At 37.0% G+C, this 20,091-nt stretch overlaps 1 protein-coding gene across 1 annotated transcript in view; it reads left to right on the forward strand.

Moving 5' to 3' along the window:
- Positions 1–20,091, forward strand: part of abca3b (ATP-binding cassette, sub-family A (ABC1), member 3b) — a 99,644-nt gene that overhangs the window by 32,362 nt on the left and 47,191 nt on the right. Inside the window, exons 5-10 of the mRNA XM_079827426.1 lie at positions 534–699; positions 6,248–6,507; positions 6,593–6,709; positions 10,064–10,184; positions 15,089–15,262; positions 16,119–16,300. Of these exons, the coding sequence (XP_079683552.1) occupies positions 534–699; positions 6,248–6,507; positions 6,593–6,709; positions 10,064–10,184; positions 15,089–15,262; positions 16,119–16,300 (1,020 nt within the window). The remainder of the gene's footprint in view (positions 1–533; positions 700–6,247; positions 6,508–6,592; positions 6,710–10,063; positions 10,185–15,088; positions 15,263–16,118; positions 16,301–20,091) is intronic.

The raw sequence follows: 20,091 nt of genomic DNA on the forward strand, positions 1-20,091 counted from the left end.
AATAATAAATATCTATGTAGATCTGAATTAATGTTGTATGTATAATTGTTGCATAAGGAAAATCAATAAAAACATTTGTATAAAAAATAAATAATTATAATATCAAAATAACTACTCAATTTCTTTATTTTATTGTTACATTTTACAACAGAATGATTTCTTATTTTGCTATTTAGTAGTAATAATAATAATAATAATAATAATAATAATAATAATAATAATCATTATTATTAATTGATTGTTGATTATTTTATAGTCATATTAATATATAGCTTCAATGTTGCAGCCCCACAAACAAGCACAACAAACTTGTTTTTTAATGTCATGTCTTTAAATCATAATTGGAATATCTATCAGAAAAATCACATTGAGCCTCAGTTAATGTTGCACGTGCTCTGAAGTGTATATTGAGATATATATAATAAACATTATGTGTAGTTGTAGCTTCACAGCCCATAAGAGTAGCTGGATGTGCTGTGAATGAAGATGATGTGTGTAAGTCTTATGCTGATTAACCCTTGATCTCCTGGCAGGTCCGCTATCATCTGCGCTTCACGTCCAGCCCCAGAAACGCTCCGGCCCGAGAGAAGTCCGAGTTCAACCCCAACAATGATCTGGACTGGCACACGCTCAGCCTGTTCCCGCTGTTTCAGCTGCCCGGGCCCAGGGAACAGTACACGAAATACGGCGGCACGCCAGGTCAGTCAGCGCACTGATGCATTGTGGGAAATGTCACGTCACCTTCGTGACTATAGCGCTTTTCACAACAGATGCTTCAAAGCCGCTTTACACTGATGATAGGACATCAATTTTGTTTTAGATGAAAAGCTAAAGTAAGTTTTTGATTCATTTCTGTTGTAAAAACTGATTTCAAAATGTAAAAACACATGTAAAAAAATATATTGCACAAAATGAAAACAATAATGTAAATATTATTATAAGTCCTAATTTCAACTGTTCATCTCACAATGACTTGGCATGTCATATTTTTGACTTTTTATCTAATAATGAGGACTTTTAAAATCATATTTTAAAAATTTTATCTTATAATTGTGACTTGGCATGTCATATTTTTGACATTTTATCTAACTATTATGACTTAAAATCATATTTTCAACATTTGATCTTATAATTATGACTTGGCATGTCATATTTTTGACGTTTTATCTAACTATTATGACTTTTAAAATCATGTTTTCAACATTTGATCTTATAATTATGAATTAGCATGTCGTATTTTTGACTTTTTATCTAATAATGAGGACTTTTAAAATCATATTTTCAACATTTGATCTTATAATTATGACTTGGCATGTCATATTTTTGACGTTTTATCTAACTATTATGACTTAAAATCATGTTTTCAACATTTGATCTTATAATTATGACTCAGCATGTCATATTTTTGACTTTTTATCTAATAATGAGGACTTTTAAAATCATTTTCAACATTTGATCTTATAATTATGACTTAGAATGTCGTATTTTTGACTTTTTATCTCACTATTATGACTTTTAAAATCATATTTTCAACATTTTGTCTTATTATGGCTTGGCTTGTCATATTTTTGACTTTTTATCTCACTATTATGACTTTTAAAATCATATTTTCAACATTTTATCTTATAATTATGACTTGGCATGTCATATTTTTGACGTTTTATCTAACTATTATGACTTTTAAAATCATGTTTTCAACATTTGATCTTATAATTATGAATTAGCATGTCGTATTTTTGACTTTTTATCTAATAATGAGGACTTTTAAAATCATATTTTCAACATTTGATCTTATAATTATGACTTGGCATGTCATATTTTTGACGTTTTATCTAACTATTATGACTTAAAATCATGTTTTCAACATTTGATCTTATAATTATGACTCAGCATGTCATATTTTTGACTTTTTATCTAATAATGAGGACTTTTAAAATCATATTTTCAACATTTGATCTTATAATTATGACTTAGAATGTCGTATTTTTGACTTTTTATCTCACTATTATGACTTTTAAAATCATATTTTCAACATTTTGTCTTATTATGACTTGGCTTGTCATATTTTTGACTTTTTATCTCACTATTATGACTTTTAAAATCATATTTTCAACATTTTATCTTATAATTATGACTTAGCATGTCGTATTTTTGACTTTTTATCTCACTATTATGACTATATGATAATTGAAATGTTGATTGTGAGGTAACAGTGAACCAGCATAAGCAACCAACAGGCTATCGATTTCGTGTTAAACAAAAAAAAGGCATGCAAATATCATGTCATGCATTGTCCCGCAAGGGTGACTCTGTAAATGCATGTGCATGTCTGATAAATGTTTATGTTTTATGCATTAAAATATGCTAACAGCAACAAAATGCTCTGTAATCAAGAATCTCCCAAACGAATTCTTCCTTGAACAGACTGATACAATCTTTACTGATCAGCAGATGAGATAAACCGGCCTGTTGCTTGCTTGACAAGCTCTTCCCTGTCCCGTGACGGAGATAGCTATTGATGAGGAAGTGATTTGGAGTAGTTGTCATTCGTCGACAGCTTCAGATCGGCAGTGTCCTGTGTGATCTCTGATGACTGTCAACCTCTATTTTTGGCACAGTGCTCCAAATGACTGCTTGATCTCTGCTTTCACGACTCTTCATGCTTCAATGTCGTCCTTTCATCTGCATTTAATTGCATTGAGTTGCTTTAGACAGGAAGTGCTAAAGACAGCAGAGCGAGTGTTTTGCTCTTCAAGGTTCATTATGCTTTGAACAGCCATTAGGAGGAGTTTTGAATGAACGTCTACACTAGAACTTTATAATTATTATAATAACTTATAATGCCCATACCTTTAAATAGTACCATCCTGAAGCACCTATTATAGGTGTTTTAAAGTCATAGCCGTGCGTTTTATTTCTGCATCGTGGCTGATTTGTACATTGTACCCCCAAAAATATGTGTCTCTCTTCATATTTCCCATTCATTTCCTATTGCGGGTCATTTTTGACCGATAACACAAGTGTGACTATTTGTTTAAAACCTTTTAGCATTTTTGAAAAGTTTTTTTGTTTCGTTTGTGTGATCGCATAGCAAGTGTGACAAAAGTCACAAATTTGTGAAGATGTATACATATACACCAATCAGGCATAACATTATGACCACTGAAGTGAATAACACTGATTATCACGGCACCTGTTAGTGGGTGGGATATATTAGGCAGCAAGTGAACATTTTGTCCTCAAAGTTGTTGTGCTAGAAGCAGGAAAAATGGGCAAGCGTAAGGATTTGAGCGAGTTTGACAAGGGCCAAATTGTGATGGCTAGACGACTGGGTCAGAGCATCTCCAAAACCGCAGCTCTTGTGGGCTGTTCCCGGTCTGCAGTGGTCAGTCTCTATCAAAAGTGCTCCAAGGAAGGAACAGTGGTGAACCGGCCACAGGGTCATGGGCGGCCGAGGCTCATTGATGCACGTGGGGAGTGAAGGCTGGCCTGTGTGGTCCGATCAAACAGACGAGCTACTGGAGCTCAAACTGCTCAAGAAGTTAATGCTGGTTCTGATAGAAAGGTGTAAGAATACACAGAGCATCTCAGTTTGTTGCTATATATATATATATATATATATATATATATATATATATATAGCAAAAAACAGTGAGGAAAATATGTATTTGAACACCCTGCTATTTTATTTTTACCAGGTTCAAATACTTATTTTCCTCACTGTATATATATATATGTATGTATGTATATATATATATATATATATATATATATATATATATATATATATATATATATATATATATATATATATATATATATATATATATATATATATATATATATATATATATATATATATATATATATATATATATATATATATATATATTAGCAATAATCTGCGATGCACTGTGTATTCTGACACCTTTCTATCAGAACCTCTTGAGCAGTTTGAGCTCCAGTAGCTCGTCTGTTTGATCAGACCACACGGGCCAGCCTTCGCTCCCCTATATACACTCACCTAAAGGATTATTAGGAACACCTGTTAAATTTATCATTAATGCAATTATCTAATCAACCAATCACATGGCAGTTGCTTCAATGCATTTAGGGGTGTGGTCCTGGTCAAGACAATCTCCTGAACTCCAAACTGAATGTCAGAATGGGAAAGAAAGGTGATTTAAGCTATTTTGAGCGTGGCATGGTTGTTGGTGCCAGACGGGCCGGTCTGAGTATTTCACAATCTGCTCAGTTACTGGGATTTTCACGCACAACCATTTCTAGGGTTTACAAAGAATGGTGTGAAAAGGGAAAAACATCCAGTATGCGGCAGTCCTGTGGGCGAAAATGCCTTGTTGATGCTAGAGGTCAGAGGAGAATGGGCCGACTGATTCAAGCTGATAGAAGAGCAACTTTGACTGAAATAAGCACTCGTTACAACCGAGGTCTGCAGCAAAGCATTTGTGAAGCCACAACACGCACAACCTTGAGGCGGATGGGCTACAACAGCAGAAGACCCCACCGGGTACCACTCATCTCCACTACAAATAGGAAAAAGAGGCTACAATTTGCACGAGCTCACCAAAATTGGACAGTTGAAGACTGGAAAAATGTTGCCTGGTCTGATGAGTCTCGATTTCTGTTGAGACATTCAGATGGTAGAGTCAGAATTTGGCATAAACAGAATGAGAACATGGATCCATCATGCCTTGTTACCACTGTGCAGGCTGGTGGTGGTGGTGTAATGGTGTGGGGGATGTTTTCTTGGCACACTTTAGGCCCCTTAGTGCCAATTGGGCATCGTTTAAATGCCACGGCCTACCTGAGCATTGTTTCTGACCATGTCCATCCCTTTATGACCACCATGTCCCCATCCTCTGATGGCTACTTCCAGCAGGATAATGCACCGTCACAAAGCTTGAATCATTTCAAATTGGTTTCTTGAACATGACAATGAGTTCACTGAACTAAAATGGCCCCCACAGTCACCAGATCTCAACCCAATAGAGCATCTTTGGGATGTGGTGGATCGGGAGCTTCGTGCCCTGGATGTGCATCCCACAAATCTCCATCAACTGCAAGATGCTATCCTATCAATATGGGCCAACATTTCTAAAGAATGCTTTCAGCACCTTGTTGAATCAATGCCACGTAGAATTAAGGCAGTTCTGAAGGTGAAAGGGGGTCAAACACAGTATTAGTGTGTGTTCCTAATAATCCTTTAGGTGAGTGTATATCAATCTTTCACATAAATGAAGGTTATTGAGTGCATTTTTTTTTTCACCCCGAAATCATTTTAACATTCATATTATTTACGTCTTATGACTTTACAATAATTTTGTTTTAATTAAAATTATTTTATTAAAATGAAATATTATTTTTAATGTTCATGGATTGGCCGCATTCATTTTCATTGTAAGTAGCTCACTGTAAACCAAATTTTGGCTTTTTTTTTTTTTTTTTTTTTTTTTTGTAGATTGTACCCCGAAAAATTGCTCTGAAAAAATCATATTTTCAACATTTTATCTTATAATTATGACTTAGCATGTCATATTTATGACTTTTTATCTAATAATGAGGACATTTAAAATAATATTTTCAACATTTTATCTTATAATTATGACTTGGCATGTCATATTTTTGACTTTTTATCTAATAATGAGGACATTTAAAATAATATTTTCAACATTTTATCTTATAATTATGACTTGGCATGTCATATTTTTGACTTTTTATCTAATTATGAGGACTTCTAAAATCATATTTTAGATTATAATTTTATTCATAAAATTATTTTATTAAAATGAAATATTATTTTTTATGTTCATGGATTGGCCGCATTAATTTTCATTGTAAGTAGCTCACTGTAAACCAAATTGTGGCTTTTTTTGTTTTCTTTGTAGATTGTACCCCAAAAAATTGCTCTGTATTTTTCGTATTTCCTATGGCAGTTATTTTTGGCAGTTATGAACACAATTTTGACTAGTTTATAGTCTTTTTGAATCAAGTCCAATTTGTGTGTGTTCACATAGCAAGTGTGACAAAAGTCACCAAGTTTCATACCATTCAGATTCATTACATTTTTTTTTATGAAGACAAGGAAGTGATGATTTTTGTGGTAATTATTCAACACAACTTTTAGAGAACTCAGAATATCCCTTTAACAGAAAGCTCCTCAGGTCATTTGATTCAATTAAAACCTTGTAAGTTTGATTCAGTGGAACATTTGACATCTCTTTGACAGGATATTATCGCGAGGGCTTCCTGCAGGTGCAGCACGCGGTGGACCGAGCCATCATGAAGGCCTACAACAGCACGATGGCGGCGGCCCTCTTCAAGCAAACGCAAGTGCTGCTTTCCCGTTTCCCTTACCCAGCGTTCATCTACGACGTCTTCATCCTGGCCATCCAGAACCAGCTGCCCCTGCTGTTAGTGCTCAGCTTCACCTACACCTCTCTGAATATCATCCGCGCTGTGGTCCAAGAGAAGGAGCGAAAACTAAAGGTGAAGAACTTTTGCGTCGAAACCGGATCATGTTGGTTTTGATGCAAGAAAACGTAACGTTGTAATGGTCTTGTGTCTTTTGCAGGAGTACATGCGCATGATGGGTCTCAGTAACTGGTTGCACTGGAGCGCCTGGTTCCTCATGTTTTTCCTCTTCCTGTCCATCTCCGTCTTCTTTGTCACTGTACTCTTCTGCGTCAAGGTAAACAGAGGCTCAATGGTGATCTAATCTGTTCTTTAAGTACCTTGTGTTTCTAGAAATACCACTATGATGTTTGTTTTTTTAACTCTTTGACGGGTAAACGTTAGGGTTGAGAATTTAGAACCAGTTCTACTTGATCCACAAAAACACTGGAACCACATTTTTCTCCCCCGTAATATTTTGTTTTGTTAACGTTTCTTTAATGTTTACATGTTTTCACTGATACACATTGTATAGGTGCTAACTGAAAAGGAGTATTTTATTTTCCTAAAAATTAAAATAATGTCATTTATTACTCACCCTCATGTCGTTCCACACCCATAACACCTCAAATGAAGATATTTGTGTTGAAATCCGATGGCTCAGTGAGGCCTGCATAGTCAGCAATGACATTTCCTCTCTCAAGATCCATTAATGTACTAAAAGCATATTTAAATCAGTTCATGTGAGTACAGTGGGTCAATATTAATATTAAAAAGCCATGAGAATATTTTTGGTGCGCCAAACAAACGAAATAACGACTTGTATAGTGATGGGCGATTTCAAAACACTGCTTCATGAAGCTTCGGAGCGTTATGAATCAGCGAATCATGATTCGGATCGCGTGTCAAACCGCCAAACTGTTGAAATCACATGACTTTGGCACTCCGAACCGCTGATTCGATACACTGATTCATAACGCTCCGAAGCTTCATGAAGCAGTGTTTTGAAATCGGCCATCACTATATAAGTCGTTAGGGATGGAACGATTACCGGTTTCACGATAAACCACAATAAAATGTACCATTTTTGTTATGTTATCATTAAAACTACGTTTGATTATCACGATTTTGAAAACTTGCGCTCAATCCTGTCCAGCGTCAGTCTGGCGCAGGCACAGCGCGCAACGTTGTGTTTTGAATGAGAGGAAATTGCAGAAGGCAGTGACAGCGGTGATAGATTTTTCAAATCTGAGGTTGGATCATCTTTTGGCTTTTACAAAAGTCCTGAGGGAAACTAAGGGCGCTTGCACACCTACCTTGTTTGGTCCGGATTTTCTGACTTTTCAGTTTGGTCCGAATCAAAATTACAGATGTGAAACCTCCCCCGTACCACGGTCCGGACCAAACAGACGACATTTGGTCAGACGAAAAGAGGTAGTCTCGGTCCGGATCAAACTGAACAAAGGTTCGGTTCGTTTCTAGTGTGAAAGCATTTTCTGTATGGTTCGTACTTTCAGACCATTTACAGGAAGTTCCTGTTTATGTTTAAATATTATAATGTTATTTTTAAATTTCATCTAGGCTGCATTGATTATGAAAAGTGAAAAGATGCGCAATATGTCAGAAGACAGAAGGTCAGAAAAGATTTTGAAATAAATTTTGTATGATTTTGCTTAGAAAGCCTTTCTTTAATGTGAATTTCGTTTTGTATAAATTGTATCTTAATTTTAATCAACGTTTAATCAGCCATTTGCCTGGATTTAATAAATAAGAAGCAAATAGTCTATAGCAGACAATAATCGCGGGAGCGATCACATGCTTTATACATGAACTGGAGCACGTCTCAAATAAACCCAAACTCGGCAGCTACTCGTCTCACAAACATGAGAAGTATGTGTATATATAAAGCTTGAAATGTCCACTTTTAAACGTAACAAAAATAAAATAGTCAAGCAATGCGCACTGTTCAATAGTGGCAACGATATGCGTCCGTTCATTCATTCTTGTCAAAGACGCTGACGTCAGACGCACGTCCGTTTACAATCCAATCAATGTCCAGATGCCGCCCACAGAGATGATGACGAGTGGACGCGAGTGTGTCATGTAAAGTTCTTTAGTGCGCTCGCATAATTGCAATGTGAAACCAAACCAAAACTAACCGAATGTATAAAATGTATCAAAACATGAACTTCGGTTCGGACCTTGGTGCGGACTTCCAGGTGTGAAAACGCCCTTAATCGAAGATGGTCCCCCTGTCTGCAGAACATGCAAAATGAAAGTAGCTGCAATAGGGGGAAACACTTCATATCTGCGTACGCAAGGCAAGTGGACTTTCACGAAAACTACGTCTGGGAAAGAATAACGTGAAGCTTGAGCCAAAGACGAACGAACAAGTTCAGACAAGACTAGGGTGACATTTAAAGGATAATAATGTATATTCATTGTACACTTATTACACAGATTTTCTTTACCACATACATAATTACGGGGACATATTGTATTGAGATTAATGTTTTAAATCTTACCTGTTTGTAAATCCATTTTGTACAGTGGACAAAACAATCGTCCAGACAAGATGATCACAAGAAGTTATATTAAGAATTATAGTAGTATTAACTGTAAAGTCCTCTGATTTCATTTTCAATTCAGTCAAAAACTGAGACGTAAGACTTAAGTTGCGTTTGAATGAAACGCGAGCGCGCGTCCGTCGTGATACGTGGATGTGCGCTGTTATAATGTGTAAACAGAATCTTGCTTAAAGCTACACTGTGTAACTTTTTTAGCTTATTCTTAGCTAAAGACACTTCTTCTTTCAAGTAATAAAGTATTCTCGTAAAGTTTATAATATGCCATTGAAAATACATACGGGTGAGGGGTTCGAATGCGGGTCGCCATGTTGCCTCTCCATCTTGAAAGTACATTAGCCAAAGAGGGACATACCCGTAAATTCAAGCTTCGCCTTTCGCATTTTAACACTCGATGGCACCGTGTCGAATGTGGACGAGGTCGAACTGGAAGCCATGTTAATCTTGGACTAAATCGGCCACCGTAGGAGTTAAAACGAAATCGGAATTGAGACGAAGAGAAACTAATATTCACTGGATGGTCATATACCTTTTCACCGCTAGATGGGGGAAAATATCACACAGTGTAGCTTTAAAAAAAGTGCATAGAGCTGCTCGTTTTAGTTGTTTGTTGATTTTCAAATATAAAACTTGTTGAAATGTTTTCAGTGTGTGCATCTGTTCTTTTTGAACACTTTCATCTAATTTGAACAAAACCGTGATAATATTGATAATCGTGATAATTTGGGTCACTATAATCGTGAAATGAAATTTTCATACCGTTACATCCGTTATTTTGGGGTTTTTTGGCGCACCAAAAATATTCTTGTAGCTGTGCATGTACAATTCAAATAAGTACTTGTAGAAAACGTTAGACTATAAAGTTGCTTTATTTAGAATTGTGAAATTTGGACATAATAATTGTCATAATAAAATTCTCTGAAGCAGCAAATATTTCTACATGAATATTTTCATTTTCATACATTTCTGGGAATCAGAATGAATTCCTATCTTTAGTAGTCCACACTATGTGCTAGTTTTGCCGAACAATCATATATAGTTGATGTGTATGTCTTGTTTTCTATCAGGTGAGTCCTAATGGATCGGTGTTGACCTACAGTGACCCCACGCTGGTGTTTTTCTTCCTGCTGGTGTTTGCCATATCTACCATTAACTTCAGCTTCATGATCAGCGTGTTCTTCTCCAGGGGTGAGTTCTCCAACTCTCATTATCACAGAACGTAGTAGTCATTACGCTGTATTCTCTCAAGGACCATGATGGTGTACATTTATAGCTCTCATCGGCACACTCACACAGTGGTTTTGAATCGAGCAGGCTTATTTCGATGAGAGGCAAAACCTCATAATCAAAGGAAAGTGATAGAACAATGTGAACGAAGAGCAAGAAACGGTGGCCAAAGGAGGGCACTAAATTGGCTATATCTTTGTCTAAATACGTGCACAAACATAACAAGTTACTGATTGTTAAATTTACACTGCGTGCATAACGCTTTTGAAAATCATCTCTCCATTGTCCGTTACCTGCTCTAGTTATTTCTTTTCTCTGCAAAACAAAGTCGCAAAGTGTGTGTTAAAGCAGGTAACCAGCTGGGGGAAAATGTTCAGGTTGCAGCCATTGACCCTTTTTGATGCTTGAAATGCTTTTAGTGAGCTGGACTTTTTTGCGTTTGATTGGTGCTCGTGTGCACGGCGGCCCTCAAGTGAACTAATAATAATATGTGTATAACTGTTCATCCTCATGAGAAGAAATAATATCAAATCAAATGGCCATTGTTGTACAGACCCGTCGTTTGAATCAGTTTTTATAGTGGTATTTTGTTCGCAACTTACTCATTATGGAAACTACACTGATTTGAGGTCTTTTTTTACTCGCAAAGGCCTCTGTGTTGCTTAATGGAGAGTTTTTGCATGAAATGAGGTGATTTTGATTTGATTTTTTGATTTTCAAAGTTGATTTTGTTTTTAGGATCTACTAGAATCGGTTTTCATGCTTGAATGTTCAAAAAACGCATTTTCCACATATTTGACATTGTTGCGGCACCTCTCTTCCCAGTCTGTCAGTATCACTATGTTTAGTTCCTGTCTCTATGAAGCCCCTCCTTCTGAAAAGCTCAGTGTGCTCTGATTGGTCAACCGCTTCAAGCGTGTTTTGTAAATGTCAGGTCCCTTACCATAATCGTGAGTTTCAACACAGTACTAACTAACTCAACAAGGCCTTGCTCCCTTTTTTTGTGAACGCCTTGGGCGGGAATTATTTAAAGGAACACGCCGACTTTTTGGGACTTTAGCTTATTCGCCGTATCCCCTAGGGTTAGATAACTCCATACATACCATTCTCATCTCCGTGCGTGCCATAACTCTGTCTGACGCATCCACCGCTAGCCTAGCTTAGCACAAAGACTGGAGGTAAATGGCTCCAGCTAGCCTTCTGCTCAATAAGTGACAAAATAACGCCAACATTTTCATATTTACATGTTGTGATGTGTAAAGTTACATCGTGTGCTACAGTGTTAATTTCGTTGACGAAACCTTTTTTCACTAACGAAAACTAGACGATAACTAAATAAAAACTAGTGTTGGATGACAAAAACTATTGCGAAAATCAACTGTCATTTTCGTCAACAAATAAAAACGAGACAAATGTGAGTGAGGGTCGATTAGCGAAGAGATCGAGTCAGAACTGATGTCCTGTGTAACAGATGCGCACATTTGATTTGAGCAGATCTAACCGCTGGAAAACACGGCGCTGTTGCTTCTACAGGCTCATCCCCAATCCAGCGCTCCAGAGCGGCTCACAATCACTGAATAACACACATTTATGCCGGGCAAATGTTTCTGAACTAATGCTGATGAATAATGACAATGTTTACTTTACCATGTTTATATAGTAATATGTTTTAGACGGTTGTAACAATGCATATTTTATCTCCTGAACTTGAATGAGCTCCTGCAACTGCAACAGAGGCACATGCATTTCAAAATAAGAGTCCCGGTGTATTTCGAGCTTGTTTATCATTAAAAGTTACGCATTATATATTCGTTTTTGGTTACACAATAAACTGTATTTAATTTCATTCCCATTTAATTTATAGTCAGTAGGAAAGACCAGTATTTGACACATATTCAATAAAGTATCAGAGTTATGATAGTTCACTAAAACCATTTAAAAAAATCTTCATTTCTTGAAATTAAATAAATGTTAACTGAAATTAAAACATAAATAAAATAAACAAACTTATTTGAAGCTTTAGCTTAGCCTGATATGGCCTACTGACTAAAACAGAAATACAAAGTTATAAAAACTATATAGATGTTTTTTAAAAAACTAAAAAAGTGAATTGAGCTCTCTTTCGTGTATTTTTAATGTCAAAAACAAAATGCTGTCAAAATGTCAGTTCAAGTGACAGTCTTAAATGCTTAATGTATCACAATTGAACTAAACTCATTAGATTTTAGGAGACTAAACCTACTGTAGATTTAGTCGACTAAAATCTTATGATATTTAGTCGACTAAAACTAGACTAAAACTCAAAACAATTCAGGTGACTTCAATATGACTAAAACTAAATCAAAATTTGCTGTCAAAATTAACACTGGTGTGCTAAGACCGACGGAAAATGAAAAGTTGCGATTTTCTAGACTGATATGGCAAGGAACTATACTCTCATTCCTGCGTAATGATCGAGGAACTTTGCTATTATCCCACGGGTGCAGCGGCGCAATGATATTACACAGCGCCTGAAAATAGACTAACTTCCATCAACATAACCAACGTGACGACCTGGGGACTATTTTCAGGCGCTGTGTAATATCATTAGCGTTATTTTGTCACTTATTGAGCAATATTGACCTCATTGACCCCTCTTTTTGCTAAATGTGTTTAATTATCATGAAAATAATATCAAAATAATGAAAAAAACTCTTAATAATCTGTATACAATGTCATCTTTTATTTTAAAGGTTAATTAAACTTGAGCATTTTATTGACGGGATCTTTATCATGCAGTCACTATTTGAGAAGGTTTTAAACAGCTGATATATACGTGATGTATAGAACAAGGCTGGCTGTTTTTTCTTACACCTAGAGAGGCCACATGTCTGAAATCGAATCTGTGCGATTCAACGACCTGCTTTATTCAAAAGCGCATAGAGACTTGTCCTCCTTCGGGTTTAGAGAGGCTGAAAATGGACCTTAATCAACACGTCCTGCTCTGCTTGTCCAGCCCATTCAAACCCCAAATGACATATTGTTGAGTCTGAAGAGGCTCTCCGCATCCATGCGTCCCTTTTGAGATGTGAATGTAAAAATAGCCCAGTGTGTCATTTTGTTCCATTTGTTGAACAGCAGTGCTACTCTTCACCTCCCTATTTCACTCATTTGTGGCTGGTTGAGGGTCTGAGGGCCTGAATGATGTTCAAGGCTGTGTTTGTGAGTGCAGGGGTTTGAACTATTTCACATCACATGTCCATCCTTCAATCCCACACGCTGAAACGCATGTTGGTGGGTATATGTGAGGGAGAATGTCACACAAAATGTCCAGGTCACATTCACCCAAAAATAATTTCTTATTTTTAACAGGCTTCCAAAGAAATGTGGTAATTTTTAAAATGACTACTACCGTTCAAAGGTTTGGGGTCCGTAAGATATTTCTTTAAAGCTACACTGTGTAACTTTTTTAGTTTATTCTTAGCTAAAAACACTTAGTTCTTTCAAAAATATATGTGCTCATTAATGCATATTTACTTCTTTCAAGTGATAAAGTATTCTCGTAAGTTTATAATATGCCATTGAAAATACATACGGGTGAGGGGTTCGGATGCCGGTCGCCATGTTGCCCCTCCATCTTGAAAGTACATCAGCCAAAGAGGGACATACCCGTAAATTCAAGCTTCGCCTTTCGCGTTTTAACACTCGATGGCACCGTGTCGAATGTGGACGAGGTTGAACTGGAAGCCATATAGTCTTTTTTACAAACAAACACACTCGCAGTACTCCGCTGAACAAGGTTATCTCTCCCTCACAAACAGAAACACACTTCTTTAGTGACATTGATTTTGTGGACAAAATGGCAGCTCTGCCGATGGCTTCTGTGACCAAACGAAGCTCGTTGATGGGCGGCTCTTGCTCTCGCTCTGGTTGATGTGCACGTGCTCATCCGGGAGAAGGGCCCATACCAGGAATTCTGCCCTTTATGACGACATACAGGGCCATACTCGTTACGAAACTTCTCCTGAAGGAGTGTATTTAGCACAGAAATACTAGTTTTTTGAGATTTTGGACATTTTTAGCATGAGAATCCAACTCTTTAACTGGGTAAATAAGTCAGAATGCATGAAATAGCATTTGACCCTTAATATTAATTAAGAAATTAATACTTTTATTCAATAAGGATGCATTACCTTCAAAGGAGACAGTAAAAACATTTATAATGCTACAAAATATTTCTATTTCAAGTAAAAGCTGTTCTTTTGAATGTTCTGTTCATCAAAGACTCCTGAAAAAATGTATCACTGTTTCCACAAAAATATTAAGAAATATTATGTTTTTGATAAAATAATAAATGTTTCTTAAGCATCAAATCAGCGTATTTGAGTGATGTTCTAGAAAAGATGGGAAAGATAATTGGTAGTTTGTTTTGGTACTTTTACAATTGACATTTTTACATTTTTGTAGGCTTCCATACATTTCTCTCAGAATTTACATTAATATAATGTGAACGAAATGCTATTTCAATTGTTTAATTTTTTTTTATTAAACTGTAAAAACAAATATTACAGTATTTATAAGTAATGATAATAGTATTTGTTTTGTTGCCTTTATATAAATCACCATAATAGTCATTTTATTTAGAGAATCAACATTGCGAAAATCTGGAAATACCAACCAAAAAAAAAAAAGTCATGCTCTTTACGGTATGAGAATTTGTGGGGGGAATAAAACATGCTTGTCATAAAACATGATGCAAAACATTTCACAGATCTTAAAAAGGCATCTTAAAGTAAAATATAATTTTGTATAACTTTCTTTTTCAGTGCTTATGACCTGAACAAGTTTTCATCAAAACCTAATTTCAGTGTCATTCCCTCCCGCAGCGAATGTGGCGGCAGCAGCAGGCGGCTTCATCTACTTCCTGAGCTACCTGCCGTACGTCTTCCTGTGGCCTCACTATGACCTGCTATCGCACGCCCAGAAAGTCTCCGCCTGCCTCATCTCCAATGTGGCCATGGCCATGGGAGCACAGCTGATCGGCATGTTTGAGGGCAAAGGTAAGGGGGTCGAACTAAACCTGACACTATTGTTGCTTTAATCGTGCTGACATGCTTCTTAAAGGGTTAGTTCACCCAAAAATGAAAATTCTGTCATTAATATATTACCCTCATGTCGTTGGACACCCGTCAGACCTCCGTTCATCTTCGGAACAGAAATTAAGATATTTTAGCTGAAATCTGATGGCTCTGAAAGGCCTCCATTGGCACAATGGCACGGTTCACTCTCAAGACCCTTAAAAGGCACTAAAGACGTCGTTACAAAGTCCATCTCACTACAGTGGCTCTACAATAACTTTATGAATCGGCGAGAATAGTTTTTGTGCACAAAAAAACCCTAAATAACGACTTATATAGTGATGATGATTTCAAAACAAGGCATCATGAAGCTTTGAAGCGTTATGAATCAGTGAGTCGAATCATGATTCGGATCACGTGTCAAACTGCTGAAATTTGGCGATTCAAACTGCTGAATCGACTCACTGATTCATAACGCTTCGAAGCTTCATGAGGCCGTGTTTAGAAATCGTCATCACTATGTAAGTCGTTATTTAGGGGGTTTTTTTGTGCACAAAAACTATTCTTGCCGATTCATAAAGTTATTTTAGAACCACTGTAGTGAGATGGACTTTGTAACGACGTCTTTAGTGCCTTTTAAGGGTCTTGAGAGTGAACCGTGCCATTGAGCCAATGGAGGCCTTTCAGAGCCATCAGATTTCAACTAAAATATCTTCATTTGTGTTCCGAAGATGAACGGAGGTCTGACGGGTGTCGAACGACACGAGGGTGAGTAATTAATGACACAATTTATTTTTGGGTGAGCTAACCCTTAAAGCTTGTTCTACGTTGTCCTCAGGGACGGGCATCCAGTGGGATAACCTGTTTGATCCGGTAACGGTGGACGATGACTTCTCCCTGGCCCAGGTGCTCGGGCTGCTGCTGCTGGACGCTGTGCTGTACGGTCTGGTCGCCTGGTACATAGAAGCAGTGTTTCCGGGAGAGTATGGAGTCCCTCTTCCGTGGTACTTCTTCATCCTGGTACGTATTTTAAACATGTACAATGGGCATCATTCATGAAACACGAGCAGAACGAATTGGTGTAAATCGTTTGTAAAACCATTTTACGAACGTTTTACGTTGGGAAAGCTCCATGAGTCGGGGTTCCTGGGTTCCCCGAAGCGCAACGGCCCTATATGTCAGCGCTGCCCACGAGGCTATCGGCACCAAGAACTTTTCTTTTTAACCCTCTGGTGCTCTTCGGTCACTTCTGACCGGAAAACTTTCTGTTTTGAAATTTTAAAAATCACAGCTTCATCAGAATGATATGAAACTTGGTGACTTTTCTTGCATTAGGTATGTAAACACACAAAAAAAATTGGGGTCATGATTCGAGCATGCTAATTGGTTGTTAGAAAAAAAAGTAGCATTCATTGTCTCCGGTCATAGGAAATGAATGGGAAATCGGCAAAAACACAAAAATTAACTGAATATTTGTGTATACAATCTACAAATCGGCCACAATGCTGAAAAAAAGTACACAGCAGTAAAGGGGTGACACTCTAAAACATCAAGAGTGTGATATTGACACATCCACTCACACACATGCACACTTATACACACACACACACACACCTATGAAAAACTGAACCTATGAACCACATTTGGAATTTTTAAAAATGACAGCTTCATCAGAATGATATGAAACTTGGTGACTTTTCTAGCATTAGGTATGTGAACACACAAAAAATCGGTAAAAAATGACACCATAGGGAATTAATGGGAAATCTGCAAAAACACCAATTCACAGAAAAAAAAATCTATATTTCTAACAAAAAAAAAAAATGTCCAAAACTTTATAGTCTTTGAGATTTTTTAAATATATATTCAAATCCATCAAAAAAAAAAAAAACATTAAATGTGTTCAAAACAGAACTAGGGAATTAGGGAGACCTCTAGTGGTTACACACATGGTTGCATGATTTCTTAAATAATTCCAAAAGAGGGCGCTAATCTGCCTTCACAAAAAATTATTTTGAAGGCCTAGTCTCCATTTTAACCTGAAATACTGCAATAATAAAAAAATTAAAATAAAAAATTAAATAATTTTCAATGGCAAAAATAGACCATAAGTATTGCATAAATATAAAAATATACCATCAAATCATCTCAAAATACAAAATTAAAAAGAAAAAATATTATTGAAGAAAAATAAATTGCATTGGTTTTACTGGGGTGGAGGAAGTTTAATTTTTAGGTGTCCGGTCACTTATGACGGGGAAGATGACCAATGCAACCCCTAAACGAAGAGCACCAGAGGGTTAAGAGTGTAGTCAAAAGTTCTCAAAAACTATGCTCAGTGTTTTTGACCATTACAGTTTTCCATGTGAGTGCATTGATTATTTCCTCAATCCTCAAAAGCCCTCGTGCTCATCACATGGGTTAGCGTTCTTGCGAAACTATGGTCAAAACAGCTAATTTCGGCCTTGTGAACTTGTAGCAGAGGTTAGCGGTTCACCCAGGGGAAGTCTTTAACGTGTGAAAGAGTGAGAACCAGCATGTGCACAACTGAAGTGCCTCCCTGATGGGCCTTTGAAAGACAGGAAACCTTACTTGTGACATCAAAACGGCCAGGAAGTGCATGCACAACCTTATCTCCTGACGTACAGGATTTACTGTCGGCTGTGAAGAGGGAGGGTATGAAGAACAGAGACGCAGTTTGCACAGAGCTATTGTATATGTAGGGCACCCGCTGCGTCAGTGCTTGTGTTTGCAGACTGGCTTATCAACGGGCCGGTAATAAAGACCCCGCTGAAAGTGGTATGGAACAATGGCCTTCTGGGTCACACCTTAGATGTCTAGCACGTGTATACACAAATGCTGTCTGAAACCAGCGTAACCACTGCATCACACACTGATTTGTGGTGACCTGGTTTTTGAGCCATCCTGTAAATGTTTTCACAGATTTAATGGTTTACAAGAATTTCTTAAACTTGTTTTCTAACTCAAGCATCTCTATTACCGTTGTGGGAATTGGCACTTTTGAACCACACAGACATGATGAATGTCACCTTAAATTTTGCACCTTGTAGATGAAATGTGCATTTTTACTTGATCAATCTGCTGATATAAACATCTTATACCAGCCTAAGCTGGTTTTACGGTCTTAGCTGGTTTCCTGCCTGGTCTTCTGGTTGGTTTTAGAGCCGTGGTTATCAAGTCTTAGCAAACTTCCAAATGATATAAGACAAAACAAGCATTAAAATAAGATAAAACAACAACAAAAAATCAAGATACCAGGGTTTCCACTGTCTAGGAAAACCTGCATATATGAGAACGTATATTAAGAAATTATGACTCTATTGGAATTTTTGCACATTTTTTCTAGTCATGCAAATTGTATATTTTATCAGGTATAATTTGTGAGAGAGAATTAAAAAAATTTTTTTTTAACCTTATCCAGTAAATCATGAGCACCTGGAAAAGCCATGGGGCCTACACTGCAAAAAAAAAAAAATGCTCTTCTTATTTAGTATTTTTGTCTTGTTTCCAGTCCAAATATCTAAAAATGCTTATATCAAGATGCATTTACTAGATAAGTAAAATGACATAAGATATTTTTTCTTGTTTTCTGGGATAAAAAATAAAAACGAAGTGAGTTTTTGCTTAAAACAAGCAAAATTATCTGCCAATGGGGTGAGAAAAATAATCTTATTTCTGTTTGGGACAGAAACAAGAGTTCAATCAGAAACAAGATTATTTTTCTCACCCCATTGGCAGATAATTTTGCTTGTTTTAGGCAAAAACTGACTTCATTTTGATTTGATTTTAAAGAAAACAAGAAAAAATATCGTATGTCATTTTACTTATCTAGTAAAAGCATCTTGATTTAAGAATTTTTTGATATTTAGACTAGAAACAAGACAAAATTACTCAGTTAGAAGAGCATTTATTCAGTGTATCATACACTCGGTGCAATTTCAGCCTGACGCAGTTATCATTTTCACGTCCAGTGCCACATTGTTTAAATAGCAAATGCACTCACGCCCATTTGTTCGCCCATGGGGCGTGCTGGTCTGAAAACCAGGTGTGATCAGGCGCATTGTTGGCGGGTTGCTATTTTGAAGAACTGAAAACGACTCCGTCATTAACCAACAAAAACCTGGTCTAAAGTCAAAATAAAAGGATTCCTCTCTGGAGAAGCGTTCAGTCTTTCTGCTCGCAAATTCCTTCATGTAAATAGCGAATCCGCCATGGTGTGAGCGCAATTGGCTTTTAAAGGGAATGGGAGACGAGACTCTGATTGGTTTATTGCACATTACACCTAAAACACACCCATTACTCATTAAAAGACAAGGTACAACCCTTATGGACAATGCGCCTGGCGTTTTTTTTTCTTCCTTTTTTTGTTGTTTAATTAGCAAAAGTGGATTTCGGACACTCCCTAAGTACGCCTGCGCTTCAGACCATGCGCTCAGATCGTTAAAATAGGGCCCATGGGGTTTCGGATATTGTTTATTGTGGTTTTTGTTGTCTAAAAAGCTTGAGAACCACTGGTTTAGAGCATAGACTGTAAAGAAAATATGGACGTGACGTCACCCCATAGGATTCTGAAGAGCAGTTTTGAAGCGTAAAGTAGGGTCGAGCTGGCCGTTGCCATTTTGGCAGCACGTCATTGCGTGTCACTCCCGAATAACAGAAAATGGGCAAAGAGGCGGGACGTGGGCGGAGCTGAGGTGACGTGATGACTAACAGACAGCAGACAAACGGCAATCCACCTGTCACTCAAAGTGACCACGCCCTTAATTATGCAGGACTTTAAGGCTTTATAT

The sequence above is a fragment of the Gobio gobio genome (assembly GCF_949357685.1).
Source record: "Gobio gobio genome assembly, chromosome: 1".
Taxonomy (NCBI): domain Eukaryota; kingdom Metazoa; phylum Chordata; class Actinopteri; order Cypriniformes; family Gobionidae; genus Gobio; species Gobio gobio.